Raw genomic sequence first — 16,654 nt, 5'->3', positions numbered from 1 at the left:
TATTTTAATTCCTGTAGTCACATGACCAAATCACCCTCTAGTGGCCTCATGGGTGAAATGTTATTCATATTTTTCATAATTTAATAATTAATAAACTCTCACACACTGATCGGTTTCACCACTCTTTGTGATTGTCTCCACCCCCCTCCAGGTGTCGCCCATCTTCCCCATTATCCCCAGGGTACTTATACCTGTGTTCTCGGTTTGCCTGTTGCCAGTTCGTCTTGCTTGCCAAGTCAACCAGTCTTTTTTCTCAGCCCCTGCTTTTCCCAGTTGCTCTTTTTCTCGCCCTCCTGGTTTTGACCGTTGCATGTCCTGACTCTGAGGCCACCTGCCTGACCACTCTGCCTGCCCCTGAGCCTGCCTGCCGACCGGTACCTTTGCCCCACCTCTGGATTATTGACCTCTGCCTACCCTGACCCTGCCTGCCGTCCGGTACTGTTGCCCCACCTCTGGTTACTGACCCCTGCCTGCCTTGACCTGTCTATTGCCTGTCCCTGTTGGATTATTAAACCATTGTTAATTCGACGTTGTCTGCATCTGGGTCTTACCTTCATACCCGATATAAGCATTATTTTAAAAAACCTTGCAGAAAATCTGGTGTTTGTTATATTTCAGTCTTCTGTTATGTATATAAAGTGCAATATTGGGATGTAAACTCAAACATGATTTTATTCAATTTAATATATATGCCATTTAGTAGACGCTTTTATCTCAAGTGCCTTACAAAATGCGTGCATACATTTTGCTTATGGGTGGCCGCAGGTATTGAACCCACAATCCTGCTGACGCAGGTGATAACGTCAAGGAAGGGAGGATATAATTAATTTCTTAGAAAAGTTATTAATGTCATATAACTTGATTAAAGTAGCATAATATAGATGGAACACTTGAACACCGTGCTCTCTACAAGGGGTGGTCATAAAATACTGTCAAAACACCTTCCATCACGACATAGTCTATATACCATCCCCCATTGTCATCAAATTCATCATTCCATTTCAATCCTTATACAAAACAAGACATGGAAAAACATTTTAACACATCAGGATAATCCAGAAATCCAGAAATGGGCCTAAAACTATGAATTACATACATTGAACTGAAAGTGCTGCAGGAACAATGAGATAGTTACATACAGTTCAACAAAACACCAAGGGAAAGAGCTTGGTTGGACAACAAAATCACTGGCAAAGCATTATGAGGGCGGCGGGCCTTGCAGTGGTTGAACACCTTCCCTGAGTCTGAAATGTAACGACTCTTTACTGTGACACAAACCTGGCAATACGAGACTAAATAGTCAGTTTGTGTATCAGTTCTGGTTGGCGTCTCAGTGGGGAGTGGTGGTATGACTGATATTATGTACAGTATGAGGAGATGTCGACAGTTCACTAGAACTATAAAGTGGACACTGTGACAGCAGAACTGGCTAATGCTAACTAGCATCCAGGCAAGGGTTGTGTAACAGTGCACCGTTTGTGATGAATGGAGAAGTTGTATGGGCTTTCTGTTGTACTGTAGTTGTGCTCTTTACTATTATTGTCCTCTGGTTTTTGTTGAGTGGAAGTTGAGGGGAGGTTTACCGATTGCAGTAGACACTGTATTTCTGATGCAGAGGGGGGAATCCCAAATTCCGCACCCCTGGTTCTGAAGGGCCGCAGTTAGGGCGGGCCTTTGCAATGGGGTAACGGATGCTCCCATCAGCCAACCAACCTGCGTCGCAGCGGTCCAATCCCATGAACCGCCAGGCGGCATAGAGCTGGCCCACCTTTGCGATGAGACCGCCGTCTGTGGTGCATGCCGCCACCGCTTCGGTGAAGTTGAGCTTATGGGGATCTTTCAGGAAGTAAACTGTCCCTATGACAGAAAAGATAGACAGGAGATTCTAGTAAGTTCTGAGCATGTCTAAGGAGGGGACAGATTAAAACAAGTTTGACAATTCCAATCATTCACATTTCTCCTGTTACACTTATTTTAGCGGAAGTGTTTTGTATGTGTTTTGTTTCCAAGGCGAGATGTTTTTTGGAGAACAACACACACACACACACTGACCCTTGGGGGCGGCTGAGAAACAGAATGCGTCAAAGCGGTGGAGGTGGCGGTGGCGTTGTCCGTAACTACGGAGACCGGAGGCTAAGTCCACACCCCCACAGGCCTCCCGCGGCGTGGTGATTGGGTACTGAGCTGTCCCGTCAGCTAACCAGCCGGCGTTGCACCAGTCTAGCCCCTCCTCCCAGGCGGTGAAGAGCTGCTCAAAGGTGGCCAGGGTTGACTCCTGCTCCTCACACGCACGCTGGGCCCCCAGGAAGTTGAAATGGTAGCGTCCCATCTTGGAATGGTAGGGAAATACCACTCCTATAACAGGGATAAAGTGAGACATTTGCTGGAGGGGTTAAAGTGCTATAGGATCCAGCAACTGTCCTTGCAGTGAAAAATGCCAGTCATGACACTTGTAAGGACAATAGATTGAAGGTCATTTAAAAAAACAGACCATAGCTGGAACTAGGGATGTGAACGTTTAAACATTTCAACGAAATTGGGATCGTTACCATTTAGAGAAACTAACTAACCTATTATTTATTTTTTTAAACACAGTGCAGTTATCACAAAACTACCAGTAAAATGTTCCGATCATCATCATAAAGGGAAACATTTCAATTCAACAAATACCTAATGCAACAACGCTGTAAGGTTAGTAAGAGACATGCATATTTCAAACGATTTGCCACAGATATAAAGCACTCCGCACTCCATCATTGTTAACAGTTGGAAAAATGGCAGAGAGTGTGACAGGGAAGCGACAGCAGCGAAGTCCTGTATGGCGATACTTTGAGAAGTTAAATGAGAAGGTGGTGAAATGCAAACTTTGCGAGGTGGAATTGAGCTACAGTGGCAGTACAGGTGCAGTGCTTAACTATCTGAAAGGGAGGCACCGTGAGACCCAAATCATTGCTGGCAGCAGCGCAGGCCCCCAACAACAGACATTATAAATGCTCTTCACACGAAAGAAGTGCAATAAAGGACGGAGTGAAAAAGTCACAGAGCTGATTACAGAAATTATTGCAGTTGATATGCAGCCATTTTCAATGGTAGAGGATGTCCACTTCAATGCCTTGATGGCATATATAGAACGACACAAGAAGATGCCATGTTGAAAAACATTGACGGCCCCAATGGAGAAATTGTACAATGATTGCTCTGAAAGTACAAAGCTCAAGCTCTCAATGTCAAACACCCTCTACATGGCATTAACAACAAATTGTTGGACGTCTTTGAACATAAGTGGGATATGAAGTCCCATGTACTGACTACTGATAACACAGCAGAGAGCCTAAAAACGTCATTAACTACCATCATTGCTGAGTGGGTGAGGGACAGCAGTAAGTGCCGTCTGGTATTGCCCCCTAGTGGTCATATGCAGGACCATTATCTGAATTGTGAATTCACATGTTTAAAAAAATATATACAGTACCAGTCAAAAGCTGACACACCTACTCATTCAAGGGTTTTTCTTTATTTTACAATTTTCTACATTGTAGAATAATAGTGAAGACATCAAACCTATGAAATAACACATATGGAATCATGTAGTAACCAAAAAAGTGTTAAACAAATAAAAATACATTTTATATTTCAGGTTCTTGTACTGTATATTATAATTTAAATGTTTAAACTGTAAAAAAAAAAAAAATTATGTTTAAAGGTTATGAACATTTTTACATTTGGCACATCCCTCGATTGAACAGAGTGACCCCTGTGTTCTGTTGTTAAGAGCTGAGCTGACAGACAGACAGAAACACACACCTCGCAGCTCCAGCTCTACCGTCACGCTCTCGTCTTCTAGCCCGTCGATGATCTCACAGCGGTAGCGGCCCGTGTCGTTCTGGTGCAGCTCGTTGATCACCAAAGACATGTCCCCCGGTGCCGCCCGATGCAGGCGCACACGCCCCTGGAAGCTGCCGTAGCTACGGTGACGGTTGCCCATGGCGACCATCACGTCTGTTTCGCGGGCGGTCTTACCCGCGCCGTTGGCGGGTAGCCAAGACCATTTGACCCGGGTCCGGCGGGGGCCGTTGATCTCAGGCTCGTATCGGTAGTGACAGGGCAGGGTGATGTTACTGCCCCGGGCCGCCGACACCGAGGACTGGGGGGACTCCACGTGGAGACGCACCCTGTGAATGTAGACTGGAGAAGACACAGACAAGGACAGGACACAGGATAGATAAGAGTTATGCGGTACAGTAGATACTGGATAGGAGCCAGGAATTTTTCCTGACCATGTGAACAGACCAGAGCCCCTGTAGTAAGTAAGAACCTGGCTCTGCCTTCAGTGTACAGTGCCTTGTAAAAGTATTCACCCCCCTGGCGTTTTTCCTATTTTGTTGCATTACAACCTGTAATTTAAATAGATTTTTATTTTGATTTCATGTAATGGACATACTCAAAATAGTTCAAATTGGTGAAGTGAAAGAAAAAAAAACTTGTTTAAAAAAGTGTAAAACTGAAAAGTGGTTTGCACGTATGTATTCATCCCCTTTGCTATGAAGCCCCTAAATAATATCTGGTGCAACCTATTACCTTCAGAAGGCACATAATTAGTTAAATAAAGTCCACCTGTGTGCAATCTAACTGTCACATGATCTGTCACATGATCTCAGTAGATATACACCTGTTCTGAAAGGCCCCAGAGTCTGCAACACCACTAAGCAAGGGGGACCACCAAGCAAGCGGCACCATGAAGACCAAGGAGCTCTCCAAACAGGTCAGGGACAAAGTTGTGGAGAAGTACAGATCGGGGTTGGGTTATAAAAAAATATCAGAAACTTTGAACATCCCACTGAGCACCATTAAATCCATTATTAAAAAATGGAAAGACTGTGGCACCACAACAAACCTGCCAAGAGAGGGCCACCCACCAAAGATAACCCTGAAGGAGCTGCAAAGCTCCACCGCGGAGATTGGAGTATCGTCCATAGGACCACTTAAAGCCCACTCCACAGAGTTGGGCTTTACTGAAGAGTGGCCAGAAAAAAAAGCCATTGCTTAAGAAAAAAAAAAGCAAACACGTTGGTGTTCGACAAAAGGCGGTGACTCCCCAAACATATGGGAGAAGGTACTCTGGATAGATGAGACTAAAATGTAGCTTTTTGGTCATCAAGGAAAACGCTATGTCTGGTGCAAACCCAACACCTCTCATCACCCGGAGAACACCATCCCATCCGTTTTTCATCAGCAGAGACTGGGAAACTGGTCAGAATTGAAGGAATGATGGATGGCACTAAATACAGGGAAATTCTTGAGGGAAACCTGTTTCAGTCTTCCAGAGATTTGAGACTGGAGGTTCACTTTCCAGCAGGGCAATGACCCTAAGCATACTGCTAAAGCAACACTCAAGTGGTTTAAGGGGAAACATTTAAATGTCTTGGAATGGCCTTGTCAAAGCCCAGACCTCAATCCAATTGAGAATCTGTGGTATGACTTAAAGATTGCTGTACACCAGCGGAACCCATCCAACTTGAAGGAGCTGGAGCAGTTTTGCCTTGAAGAATGGTCAAAAATCCCTGTGGCTCGATGTGCCAAGCTTAGAAAGACATACCCCAAGAGACGTACAGCTGTAATTGCTGCAAAAGGTGGCTCTACAAAATACTGACTTTGAATAGTTATGCACGCTGAAGTTTTCCGTTTTTTGTCTTATTTCTTGTTTGTTTCACCCCCCAATTTATTTTGCATCTTCAAAGTGGTAGACATGTTTTGTAAATCAAATGATACAACCCCCCCCAAAAAAATCAAATCAGGTTGTAAGGCAATAAAATATGAAAAATGGCAAGGGGGGTGAATACCTTCGCAAGACACTGTATTTGGGTCTTCCCAGGTAATCAGACCCTTTTTGGAACTCTTGGGAATGGTGCATCTATAATATTTAACCTCGGTTTTGCATGTGTACTGACAAAACATACTGTGTAGCACATATTGTATAAATGAACAACACTCTAGATGGTGTGTTGTCTGCTACACCTTAGGCATGGTCAGGCTTGTCACACTCAATGGAATGGTCTTTGATCTTATATATGAATAGGCTCCACTTAAGATCATTATACCCTTTTAACATTATCGTGCCAATCCAAACCAAACTGTGCTAAAACTAGTATTTTCTTTTCACATTCTCTTTTCCAGCAGTTTCAGAAAACTTTGGTGGATGCATCGTCAGGTCAGCCCAGTACAGCTTGGCTCGGATTAGTGTGAACAGGTTATCTGTGTATTTATGAAAATACTGTATTACATACTCTCTCCGTTGCCATCGCCGTTCATGACGTCATGGTAGAAGAAGCCGTTGTTGTATACGGGGAAGGCGTGGTTGGAGACCAGGAGGTACATCCAGACGACCAATAGAGGGTGTAGTGGGCTCAACATCCTCACAGTGGAGCACTAGATCTGACTTCCTCTGCAAGGGATTCATGTCAGTACATGTTTTAATGGTGAAATGACTCAACTCGGACTAGATGGTCCAACATGGTTCATTCCACTCAATTGTTCCCTATCTTATCAAATCCATAGCCGCGGGAAGTTGGGGGGGGGGGCTGTGTTTTTAGGGTATGGCAAAGTGGGGTGTGTAGAAGTACACCCACCAGTTGAAGCTCATTTACTGTACTTCTACACCATTTTTAAAATGTTCAAATGCTATTTGGAGAACAGCAAAAACAAACATGTCCCCCAGACTTTATCATCTCAATATTAGGTTATTAGGTTTAAAGGTTTGTGGAATGGTGTGTGTATAATGTACTGCTCAACCTCATCAGACATAGGTTACATTGACTAATTTCGCCTATTTGTGGAACAGTGCAACATGAAATAGGCGCATAATACACATTATCAAGGCCGACTCCAAATACCGACATCAATGTGAAATACCAACATCAATGTGAACGTAACCAGATCACAAAACAGCTGACTGTGAATGCAAACTATGTCAGATACATCCTACACATGCAATGAAATAAAAGGCACACACCAAAGGAATGATTTAAGTCTACAGTCGACGCAATCAATTAGCCAGCTAGAATTCGTCTATTCTGTTATGGGGCAATTAGACATTTTCTGGGCACAGTTGAGAAACGTTAGCCTGCAATGTTTATATGAAAATCATAACTGGCACGCAGATCTTTAGAAATTGTTGGATCAACTGTAAATTGTCATCTATATGAAAAAGGTTGCAGACCCCCTGCTATAGGCTACATGAAGTCATCCTTTTGGACGGGCGCATACAGTGGAGTATTACAGTGTCGTTGTCTCGTGCGCTTCCCACCAAAATTGTTGCTCTACATACGGAGGTGTTCCTTGTAAGGTGTACAACCAGCAAATTGTTGTATTTGCCTATCTGCATTATTCGCTGGGGAAGGGAAACATCCTGCGAATATTGAAACATTGCATCAATAAGGTGTTTCTGTGAATACATTGTATCAAGGAACAAGGCGGCTAGGAGAATATTGAAACATTTTGTATCAACAAGACTGCTCCGAGAATATTCATATTGCAACATAGTAGCCAACCCGGAGACGGCCTGTAAAAACAATTCTCCGGGCCAACTTGTGTCTGTCTGATACCCCCCCCCCCCCCCCTTAAAAGATTTAGATGCACTATTGTAAAGTGGTTGTTCCACTGGATATCATAAGGTGAATGCACCAATTTGTAAGTCGCTCTGGATAAGAGCGTCTGCTAAATGACTTAAATGTAAATGATATTATTGTGTTGCCTATGCAGCATCTAGGTGCTCATTATATGCAACAAAAAACAGCCCTACATCCACACTATAGCTAAATAACTTAACAATATTTAATGATGTTTTGCAAGCAAGATTGATCCGTTAGAATATCTAAAAACATGCAGGGCTTGACATTAACCTGTTCATCTCAAAATACAACACTGTCCCTTTAAGACAAAAAAAAGCTCTTTATCTGACTCGCTTTTCAAAGATGTCTACAAATGTATATGTTATGTCCTCTTGAAGCAATCACTTCTATTGCTGACCACAAATGATCTATAACTGGGCTATTAACTCACCAACTAGCAAAGGATATGAACAAAATGTGCACATGTGGCTACATGCAGCTCTCGCTTTGTTCTCAAAACAAGCGCATCTACTCACGACTGCTCATGCTGTAAACATGATCAACCGGTTGGTGACCACTGCGCTGTAGAAAGTTCAATCTTGTGTTTCTCTCTGGGGGCTGATATTTCTGCGCGGCAGTCCAGAGGGAGCTGCGCGGCAGTCTCGGGCTACTGTGGCGCAGTTTAGAGGGAACATTGCCCACAACCCAATTATTATTATTTCTGGCGGCAAGTGGAAAGGCCCCCAACCAAAACCCAAAGGCTAGAGCCGGCCCTGCTCAGATAGAACGTGGCATAAGCCATGGCAAAATGTGTAGAATAGCAGAACACTTGCTTAAAAAATAACTTTGTTACATTTCAGTTTTTTTTTGCACAGTTGTACCAAGGACAAATAAAGTGCAATGAATAAAAATAATAAAAATAAACCAAAATACAGGCTATAATTGTTCAGTCAGTGTATAGTCCAGCAGCTAATGCTGTGTTCACGTGCTATCAGAGTTATCGGTCAGTTCCTAGTTCGGACCGGGAAGTTTCACTTGAATGACTCTCCAAATCGGTATTACAAGGGGGCACTGAGAAAATGATGTTGCCCGAGTTGCCGAGTTTCACCACTAACCTTTAACCATTTCAACCAAAAGATGACAACAAGTCGGTTTTTGACAAATACAATATGGGTAATGTAGCTAGTTTTACCATATTGTCAATGTTAAGCAAGCTAGCTAACTTTACTATAAGCAACGATAATTAGCTTATCAAACTAGTTAAAATCTTATTGGTTGAATATTGTTCCGACCAAAAAGCACATGAATGAAACAAAGTTGTATTTCCAACATCCCAACTAAGAAGTAGGAAGCTCCGACAAGCACGTGAAGGCAGCGTGTCAAATTTGTGTCAAGTGTCAAATTTGTGGACTTTGTGAGGCACCACATTTTACGCACAGCTAGAACAAGTCCTTGGAAGTGTTTTTCGCTACAATGCCATCGCAGATTTTTTTAAGCACATGCAGTCTTTTTATTTTTAAATTATCCCTGTACGTCTAATTAATCATTGTGTGTGTTTATTTACATTTACATTTACGTCATTTAGCAGACGCTCTTACAAATTGGTGCATTCACCTTATGATATCCAGTGGAACAACCACTTTACAATAGTACATCTAATTATTTTAGGGGTGGGGGGGTTAGAAGGATTACTTTGTCCTATCCCAGGTATTCCTTAAAGAGGTGGGGTTTCAGGTGTCTCTGGAAGGTGGTGATTGACTCCGCCTTTTGGAGACACCAAAATATATTTTTAATAATTGGTATCCCTGAGCCTACTTGCTCAGTCCAACAGTGTGGGCTTGGGGATACAAATTTGATTGTATATTTATATATACAGCACTGATTGGCTGATTGAAGTCTAAAACCCACCCCCTTACCCCGTAGGAAAAAAACAGAGTCACATGGTTTTCAACCTGTCAGTTGGAGCGAACTTCCACAGGTGTGTAGACTACTCTGTTTTGTCATCAAAATACATCATGCATCCTAATTTGCTATATTATTGTTTTACTGTTTTCAATAGGTCACCAGAAGATGCAGACAGGTCCCAGAACAGCCTGTTTGCAGGGTGGACCATTCTGGCCTATACCCTGTCTACTGTCTATTCATTGCAGTAAACCATGATTATCTACAGGGCAGACTATAGGCCTCTGCAATTTTAGCTAGTTAACATTAGCATTGCCAGCTATTTTGACAAACTTGGCTAGCTAATAGCAACATAGTCATCTTTCTAAAGTCAATTTGACAACATCATAATGATGGCATAGTTGTTTTCTTAAGTGATAATACCCTCGAAGCCAATATATCCTCCAAACACCGGCTTCGAGGGCATTATCTATTTTATACAACAGGTTACCAACATATTCAAATAACGATTGACAATTTTCTCATTGCTTTAAAATGATAAATGTTTGGTCTTTGGTAGCTTAACTCTGCACGCTGCAAACAATGAGGGGCCAGCAGCAGTGTAAGAGGATATTTAAGCAATAAGGCCCGAGGAGGTATGGTATACGACCAATATACCACGGCTAAGGGCTGTTGTTATGCATTACGCAACGCAGAGTGCCTGGACACAGCCCTTAGCTGTGGTATATTGGCCATATACCACAAACCTCTGAGGTTCCTTATTGCTATTATAAACTGGTTACTAACATAAATAGACATAAATAAATAAAAATCGTCATACCCAATATATATACGGTCTGATATACCATGGCTTCCAGCCAATCAGCATTCATGGCTTGGCCAACCTGGTTTATAAATGCAAATAACAGATCTATTGTCATTCAAGGAATTTCTTTTAAACAGCTCTTATATAAAAAGGGTATTATCATCATTCTCATCATTTCAATGTTATTTTAACCTTATAGTGTGGAAATCTCATCAAAATGTAAATCACGTTTTAACTGCACTGCCCCCCTGATTGTCGGTTAAGGACTTGCAAGTAAGTATTTCACGTTGTATTCAGCGCATGTGACAAATAAAATGTGATTTGATTTGAATATTACTCCGAACTGGTTGCCAACCATCTCCATGGGGCAATAATGGCTTAAAGGGTTAGAGAACACAAAAAATGGCATTCCAGGTGACTACCTCATGAAACTAGGTGAGAGAATGCCAAGAGTGTGCAAATATGTCATCATTGAAGAATCTAAAATATATTTTGATATGTTTAACACATTTTGGTTACTACAAGATTCCATATGTGTCATTTCATAGTTCTGATGTCTTCACTATTATTCTACAATGTGTAAAATAGTAAAAATAAAGAAAAACCCTTGAATGAGTAGGTGTGTCCAAACGTTTGACTGGTACTGTATATTTCCCACAATTGTTTTGCCTGTTTTGCATGTTATTTTGGCATTAAGTCCTTTTTCTCCTCTCTATTGTGTTATTGACTGTATGTTTGTTTATTCCATGTGTAACTCTGTGTTGTTGTTTGTGTCGCACTGCTTTGCTTTATCTTGGCCAGGTCGCAGTTGTAAATGAGAACTTGTTCTCAACTAGCCTACCTGGTTAAATAAAAAAAATGAAATAAAAAATGTCAGTTAAAAACAATGTAAAACATTTAATTCATTGAGTTAATAAAGCCGCATACAAACATGGTCTCTTTTTTGATTTCTTGAATAAGGCATCTCCAAAATGCAGGTGTTTCAGCCTAGCTCAGTGCTTTCTGTGGTGGTGGGTCAGCTAGTGGAAAATACGGAGCGTAGGAGTTGGTAATGTTCTCTAGTTGCGCCGTGAGTGGCTCAGTGTTCTGTCACTCATGGGGACACCACGCCACTGCAAAATCGACATGTAGAGATTGAAAAATTCAAGCCCCTAGGGTGCTGCCATAGAGTTACATTAGAAGTGCCCATCCAAGAAGGCTCAAGGTCATTGGCCACAGATAAAATTATGTCAAATCAGGTTATATCTACCGTAGCTTTGATTGGACTGATCATGTCAACATCATAATTTAAAAATCTTAGCTAGCAAGCTAGCAGTCATCATTATGAATCAAGTCGACAACCTACTGGCAAATTCTTTTCAATCCTTGTTATATGAAGGGAAATTATAGATAAAACGTATCGGTGGTCATCGGCCTTTGGACATAAACATTACACAACAAGTTGGAAACCGCAAATTCAACAATGAGTGGTTTGAAATGAATCGGTGGCTAACTGCAAGCATTGCACAGCAATCACTAGCCTGCTATTCAGTGGAGTGGGTGTGTGGTCCAAGTCTGGGTTTAAGGGTCTCTTTTCCAAGCTTAAAAGGATAAACATTCAACACCATGGACCATAAAAGGTTGAATACATTGGCCATGCTGTCAATCCAGCATGACTTCTGCCACATTCACAACAACTGGAAACTCGGAACTGGGAAATCTCAGACTTCAGTGAGTTCAAGACAACTGGGAACTTGGAATAAACCGAGCTCTGACTGGGAAAATATGTTTTGAACGGTCATCCAACTCGGAATAACAAGTCGGGAACTTAGGCCTCTTTCTAGAGCTCTGACCTGAAGATCACTGACGTCATGATTCGACCTTGTTTTTTTTGTTGAGGTCCCAGTTGTCTTGAAAGCACCATAAATCCGGAGACTGCCAGACTTTGATGACAAAGTTTGATGACAAAATTTTCCCATGAAGGACCGCCGCCCCACCTTCCTGTCCAAGTGAGCATAGCACAACAAGGTGAGTCCAAAAATGTATTGTATGCTGCTGCATAGATGATGTAAGGGAGATATGTATACCGTAGCTAAGAAAGTAATAATAAGTATTATTGTGTATGTTGCGTAGTAAGCTGATAGTAGCCCATGTGCTTCACCCTAATAATTTGGTCCCTTTCCCCCTCATAATTTAGCCTTCTGTTCTGACTTGGTGGTTTACATGTAGCCTATAGCCTGTTTTAGATAAATGTAATCATCAAATATTGTAAGACCTTTCATTGTCTGCGTATATGCCCCCTTAATTTATCCTACGGTTCTGACTTGGTGTACAGGGAGAATGCTGTAAGAACGGCCCATGTTCTGAATTCTGCGCTGTACATTTCAAAAGTGCTGAACAAATAGTTATATTGACTACGTCCGTCATCGCTCGCTCATTAATGTCTTATTCGAAATTACAGATTGCCTCTTATCCACTTGTCGTCCCCTTATGCCATAGTTTGTACATCTTAATTGTCAGTAGAAACCACATTTGTTTAAGCAAGTCAGCCATATCAGCTATGTTTTTTTAAACGCAGTAAATGAGGCTGAATGAACTGTTTCGCTGCCAGACAAGGCTCCGCTGATAGCCAGGTGTAGCAGTGGTAAAGATTCACTCCATGGTTCTGAAAAGAAAGCACTGTTTGTCACTATTATAGTGCAATCTGTGTATTGTTTCGTGTTGTGTTGTGTAGTGGCTTTGCTGGCACGCATTTTTTTAAAGTTTGGCCCACCAAGATTTACATGCTAAAATCGCCACTGGCTATGTGAGAGGTTATAGACTTACAGTCAGTGTTCAGATTTCAGGCTACTATTCAATTTAACCCATTTGAACAATAGCCTTGGCTTGCCATTTTTAAGTCAGTATTGTGACTGTAGAATCTGTATAACATCTCACAATCATCACACATAACATAGCCAGCACTGCTATTATCCTCTTTTACCTCCCAAGCATTAGGCTCCTGTTCTGGCCCTCCCTTCTCTTTATTTTCAACTCCCCATTTCACATCTTTTCTCTTATTGAATGAAACTCTGACATTGCCGTTTTTGCCTCAGTGGATCGATGTAAACTTTTTCTGCCCAAGTTCCAGGGCCTAGCGTGACATTCCGGGGTTTCTATTTTTGTAAAGACATGTAAAGACATCATTTTGCATGAACATAACCAATCATGATGTTTTCATCTTATTCCTGTCAAACAAATCACTTCCTGTGCATGTTCATCCACTCCAAAATAATTCCAGCATCCAAAAGTGCACTGTGCACTCACACCATTTGATGAATGGAAAGAGACACCAAAAAAGTGTAATGAAATTTGGCTTATAGCCTGAATTAATTGATTTTGTCTTGCTGACAAAAGGTCCTTTTTTGTAGAAAGAAAAGCTGGGACACCTGAAAGGGGGCTGAGCTACATACAGGACTGTCCAGGGCTGACATGTTAAGCCACATGGGACATATATATTTTTAACCATGACACAGAGGTGTGGGTGTTCATTTAATATGGAATAAGCTTCTTTTTGCATTTCTGCATTGACTCATGTCTCATTCAGGGGTTCTGAGACTCCCCCGGGGCCCCATAATTCGCACTCTGATCCACACAATATTTCATGACCCTAAACCAGCCCTCCCTTCAGACTCTTGCATCACACAAATGTGCCCAAAAAATCGAACCAAATGACTGATTCTTGAATATATTTTCATCCTTATTTACAGTATTTTACATTTAAACACAAAAAAGTATTCTGATTGCAACCCAGCTAGCACATAACGTTCTGAGAACCATATGTTTTTTAGAGCTTGGTGAGAGCATGCTTTTCCTATGGTTATTTTGCAAAGAACCTTCCCACAACTTTCAGGGAATGGTGCAGGATAGTTGCTTGGCTTTAGAACGTTCTCAGAACATTTTAAGGAACATGGCAAAAAAAGTTTTATTTCCTTGGTATTTCATTATAAAACGTTTGCTAAAAGTGTTGGTAATGGTCTAGGAACATTCTCCAACTGGTTTGATATTGGGAATGTTCTCAAATAGTTCAGAGAACATTAAGAAACAACATTCCTCTATGGGAATTTCAGTACTTCAGCATAACGTTTTCTGCAGGTTTCCTCATGGTTCTATTTAAAGTCATGTTCTCAGAACAATAAGAAAACTTTCCATAAAACCACAAGAAAAGAGTAATGTTTAAAGAACATTCTGTGAATGTTATTTAAAAACATCTACATTCCATTCTCAGTGTCAACCAAGCTCTCTCTATCCTGTATCTTGGTAAGTGTGTTCAGGTGTGTTGGCCGTGCCCAATTATTGGCCACACCTAATCTTAATGAATGCTTGATTCCTTTGAAATGGGGTCTGTTTGAATAGACTAAAATGAACCGCTTTGTATGAGTAAAAAACACAAGGCACGCTAGCTCCATCCTGGTGGCGAAATGGAATAGTTCAATGAATAGACAACAGAAGATCATGGGTTTGAATCTCATTGACACCTTGCCACAATAAAAAAAAAAAAAAAAAAATGTTTGCATTATTAAAGCCTTAGAAAATGTATTTCCGGTTTCCATGTGTCCCATCTGTGCTTGGAGTTTTAAAAGTATAATTGAAACATTCAGCAACCGTTTTAAGGAAGTTATTAAAACATCTCCAAATAACCTTTACATTTCGTTCAAAACATTTAGAGAATGTTCTCAGAACGTTATGTAATTACGTTCAAATATCCTATCATTTCTATTCTCAGAAAGTCAATAAAATCCTCCCAGGAAAACTTTCAAGGAACCTTTCTCAGAACCCTGCAACCCCCCAAAAAATGTATGTTCCCAGAACAGACGATATTTTTCCTTCTGTTACTTAAAAAAAGCAGTTTTACCAGTCAGAAAGCGTATGGTTTCTTTCCCAGAACCAATGGGAAATCAAAAACTCAAAAGATTTTAGTTTAACTCGAATTAAAGTCGTAAAAATAAGACTACTTACAGATTTACGTTGTTCTCCGGGCAGAAAATGGACAACGTCGTGTCAATTAATGTTCCCCTGATGTTACTTTGTGAGATAGTTACGCTGTCTGTCGGGGTAATTCATCCCATTGCCATTTTCAGGCAGAACACGAGTTGCGACGCATTGAGAGGAAAGTGACCTCATCGTTCGCAAAAACAACAACAAAAACGGGCATAAGAGCATAAAAGCTGCAATACGTTTACTATTGCATTACATAGGGTTATATATCACAACAATGAATGTACTTATTGATATTTTCAATATTCCCTACCATAATTTACAGGTGCATTTAATGCCATTTTTAATCCAATAATTAATAAATCAATCAAATGTATTTTACAAAGCCTTTTTACATCAGCAGTTGTCAAAGTGTTTTACAGATATCCAGCCTAAAACCCCAAAGAGCAGACACGCATCCAATGTCCCGTGTGGCTCAGTTGGTAGAGCATGGTGTTTGTAACGCTGGGGCTGTGGGTTCGATTCCCACGGGGACCAGTAAGGAGAAAGAGCATCTGCTAAATGACGTAAATGTAAACATTAAGGTATGTGGCTCAGTCATGAGAAACATATCCTCATTGAGGTTGCCAAGATGTTTAAAAAGAATATGGAAAAACTATTACACTTAGCAGATGCTCTTATCCAGAGCGACTTACAGTAGTGAATGCATAAATTTTTTTAAACATTTCTTTCTCCATACTGGTCCCCGTGGGAATCGAACCCACAACCCTGGTGTTGCAAACACCATGCTCTACCAACTGAGCCACACGGGATGAAATATGAAATATGTAATCCCTTGAAATTAGCCAAGTTTGTTTTATTAGTTTGAAACAATATGCCTATGCCACAAATAATTTCCTAAATGAATTAACTCAAGTAGAATAAATAGATTTTAGGCCTATACAAATCCTGACAAATATGAATGAGCGATCTGTATTCACATGTTCAAGATTCTCAATGAGGCTTTGGTTTATGGGTATTCTCTCTGAAAATGAATTAGTTAGCTCAATCCTGTATTTCTGCTATGTTAAGGCAGACTGATGAAGCGTATTCTTTGACTCATGTTTGGCCTGGACCTTGAATGGCACTGTCAATATTGTCACGTGGGCTCATATTTCTGTGGAGGGCTGAAATAATACCAGCAGTGGTGGAAAACAGAGACAATTCCAGTTCTCCTCAGAAACCTCTGAAATGTGTTTTCCACTGGTAAATAGCTGAGCGAAGTATAGAAGTTATCATAGTGCAGATGTGGGATGTTTTCCTACTTTCCTACACATGCTAAGCCAATAGGGAGCTAGAGGGTATACACTACCTCTACACATGCACATACACACGTAAAACCTAC

At 41.1% G+C, this 16,654-nt stretch overlaps 1 protein-coding gene across 1 annotated transcript; it reads right to left on the bottom strand.

Annotated features, from left to right (window-relative positions):
- Nucleotides 1–649: 649 nt before the first annotated feature.
- hapln3 (hyaluronan and proteoglycan link protein 3) lies at nt 650–15,602 on the bottom strand. The gene is made up of 5 exons (XM_029758301.1): nt 15,292–15,602; nt 6,285–6,442; nt 3,805–4,185; nt 2,053–2,355; nt 650–1,857 (listed from the first exon to the last, which is right to left on the bottom strand). Exons 2-5 carry the CDS (start codon nt 6,409–6,411, stop codon nt 1,580–1,582), a joined length of 1,089 nt encoding a protein of 362 aa, XP_029614161.1. The 5' UTR covers nt 6,412–6,442; nt 15,292–15,602; the 3' UTR covers nt 650–1,579.
- Between the last annotated feature and the right edge of the window lie 1,052 nt (nt 15,603–16,654).

This window comes from Salmo trutta, chromosome 7, assembly GCF_901001165.1.
Source record: "Salmo trutta chromosome 7, fSalTru1.1, whole genome shotgun sequence".
Classification (NCBI taxonomy): Eukaryota; Metazoa; Chordata; class Actinopteri; order Salmoniformes; family Salmonidae; genus Salmo; species Salmo trutta.
This window is presented reverse-complemented; position numbering and strand designations above follow the sequence as displayed.

Bases quoted from the DNA above. Each gene is read 5' to 3' on its own strand.
- hapln3 (XM_029758301.1), bottom strand. From the start codon at position 6,411: ATGTTGAGCCCACTACACCCTCTATTGGTCGTCTGGATGTACCTCCTG. The intron at 4,186-6,284 runs GTATGTAATACA...TGTCTTCTCCAG, and splicing joins CGGCGATGGCAACGGAGAGA to TCTACATTCACAGGGTGCGT. The intron at 2,356-3,804 runs GTGTGTGTTTCT...TCCCTGTTATAG, and splicing joins GGTAGAGCTGGAGCTGCGAG to GAGTGGTATTTCCCTACCAT.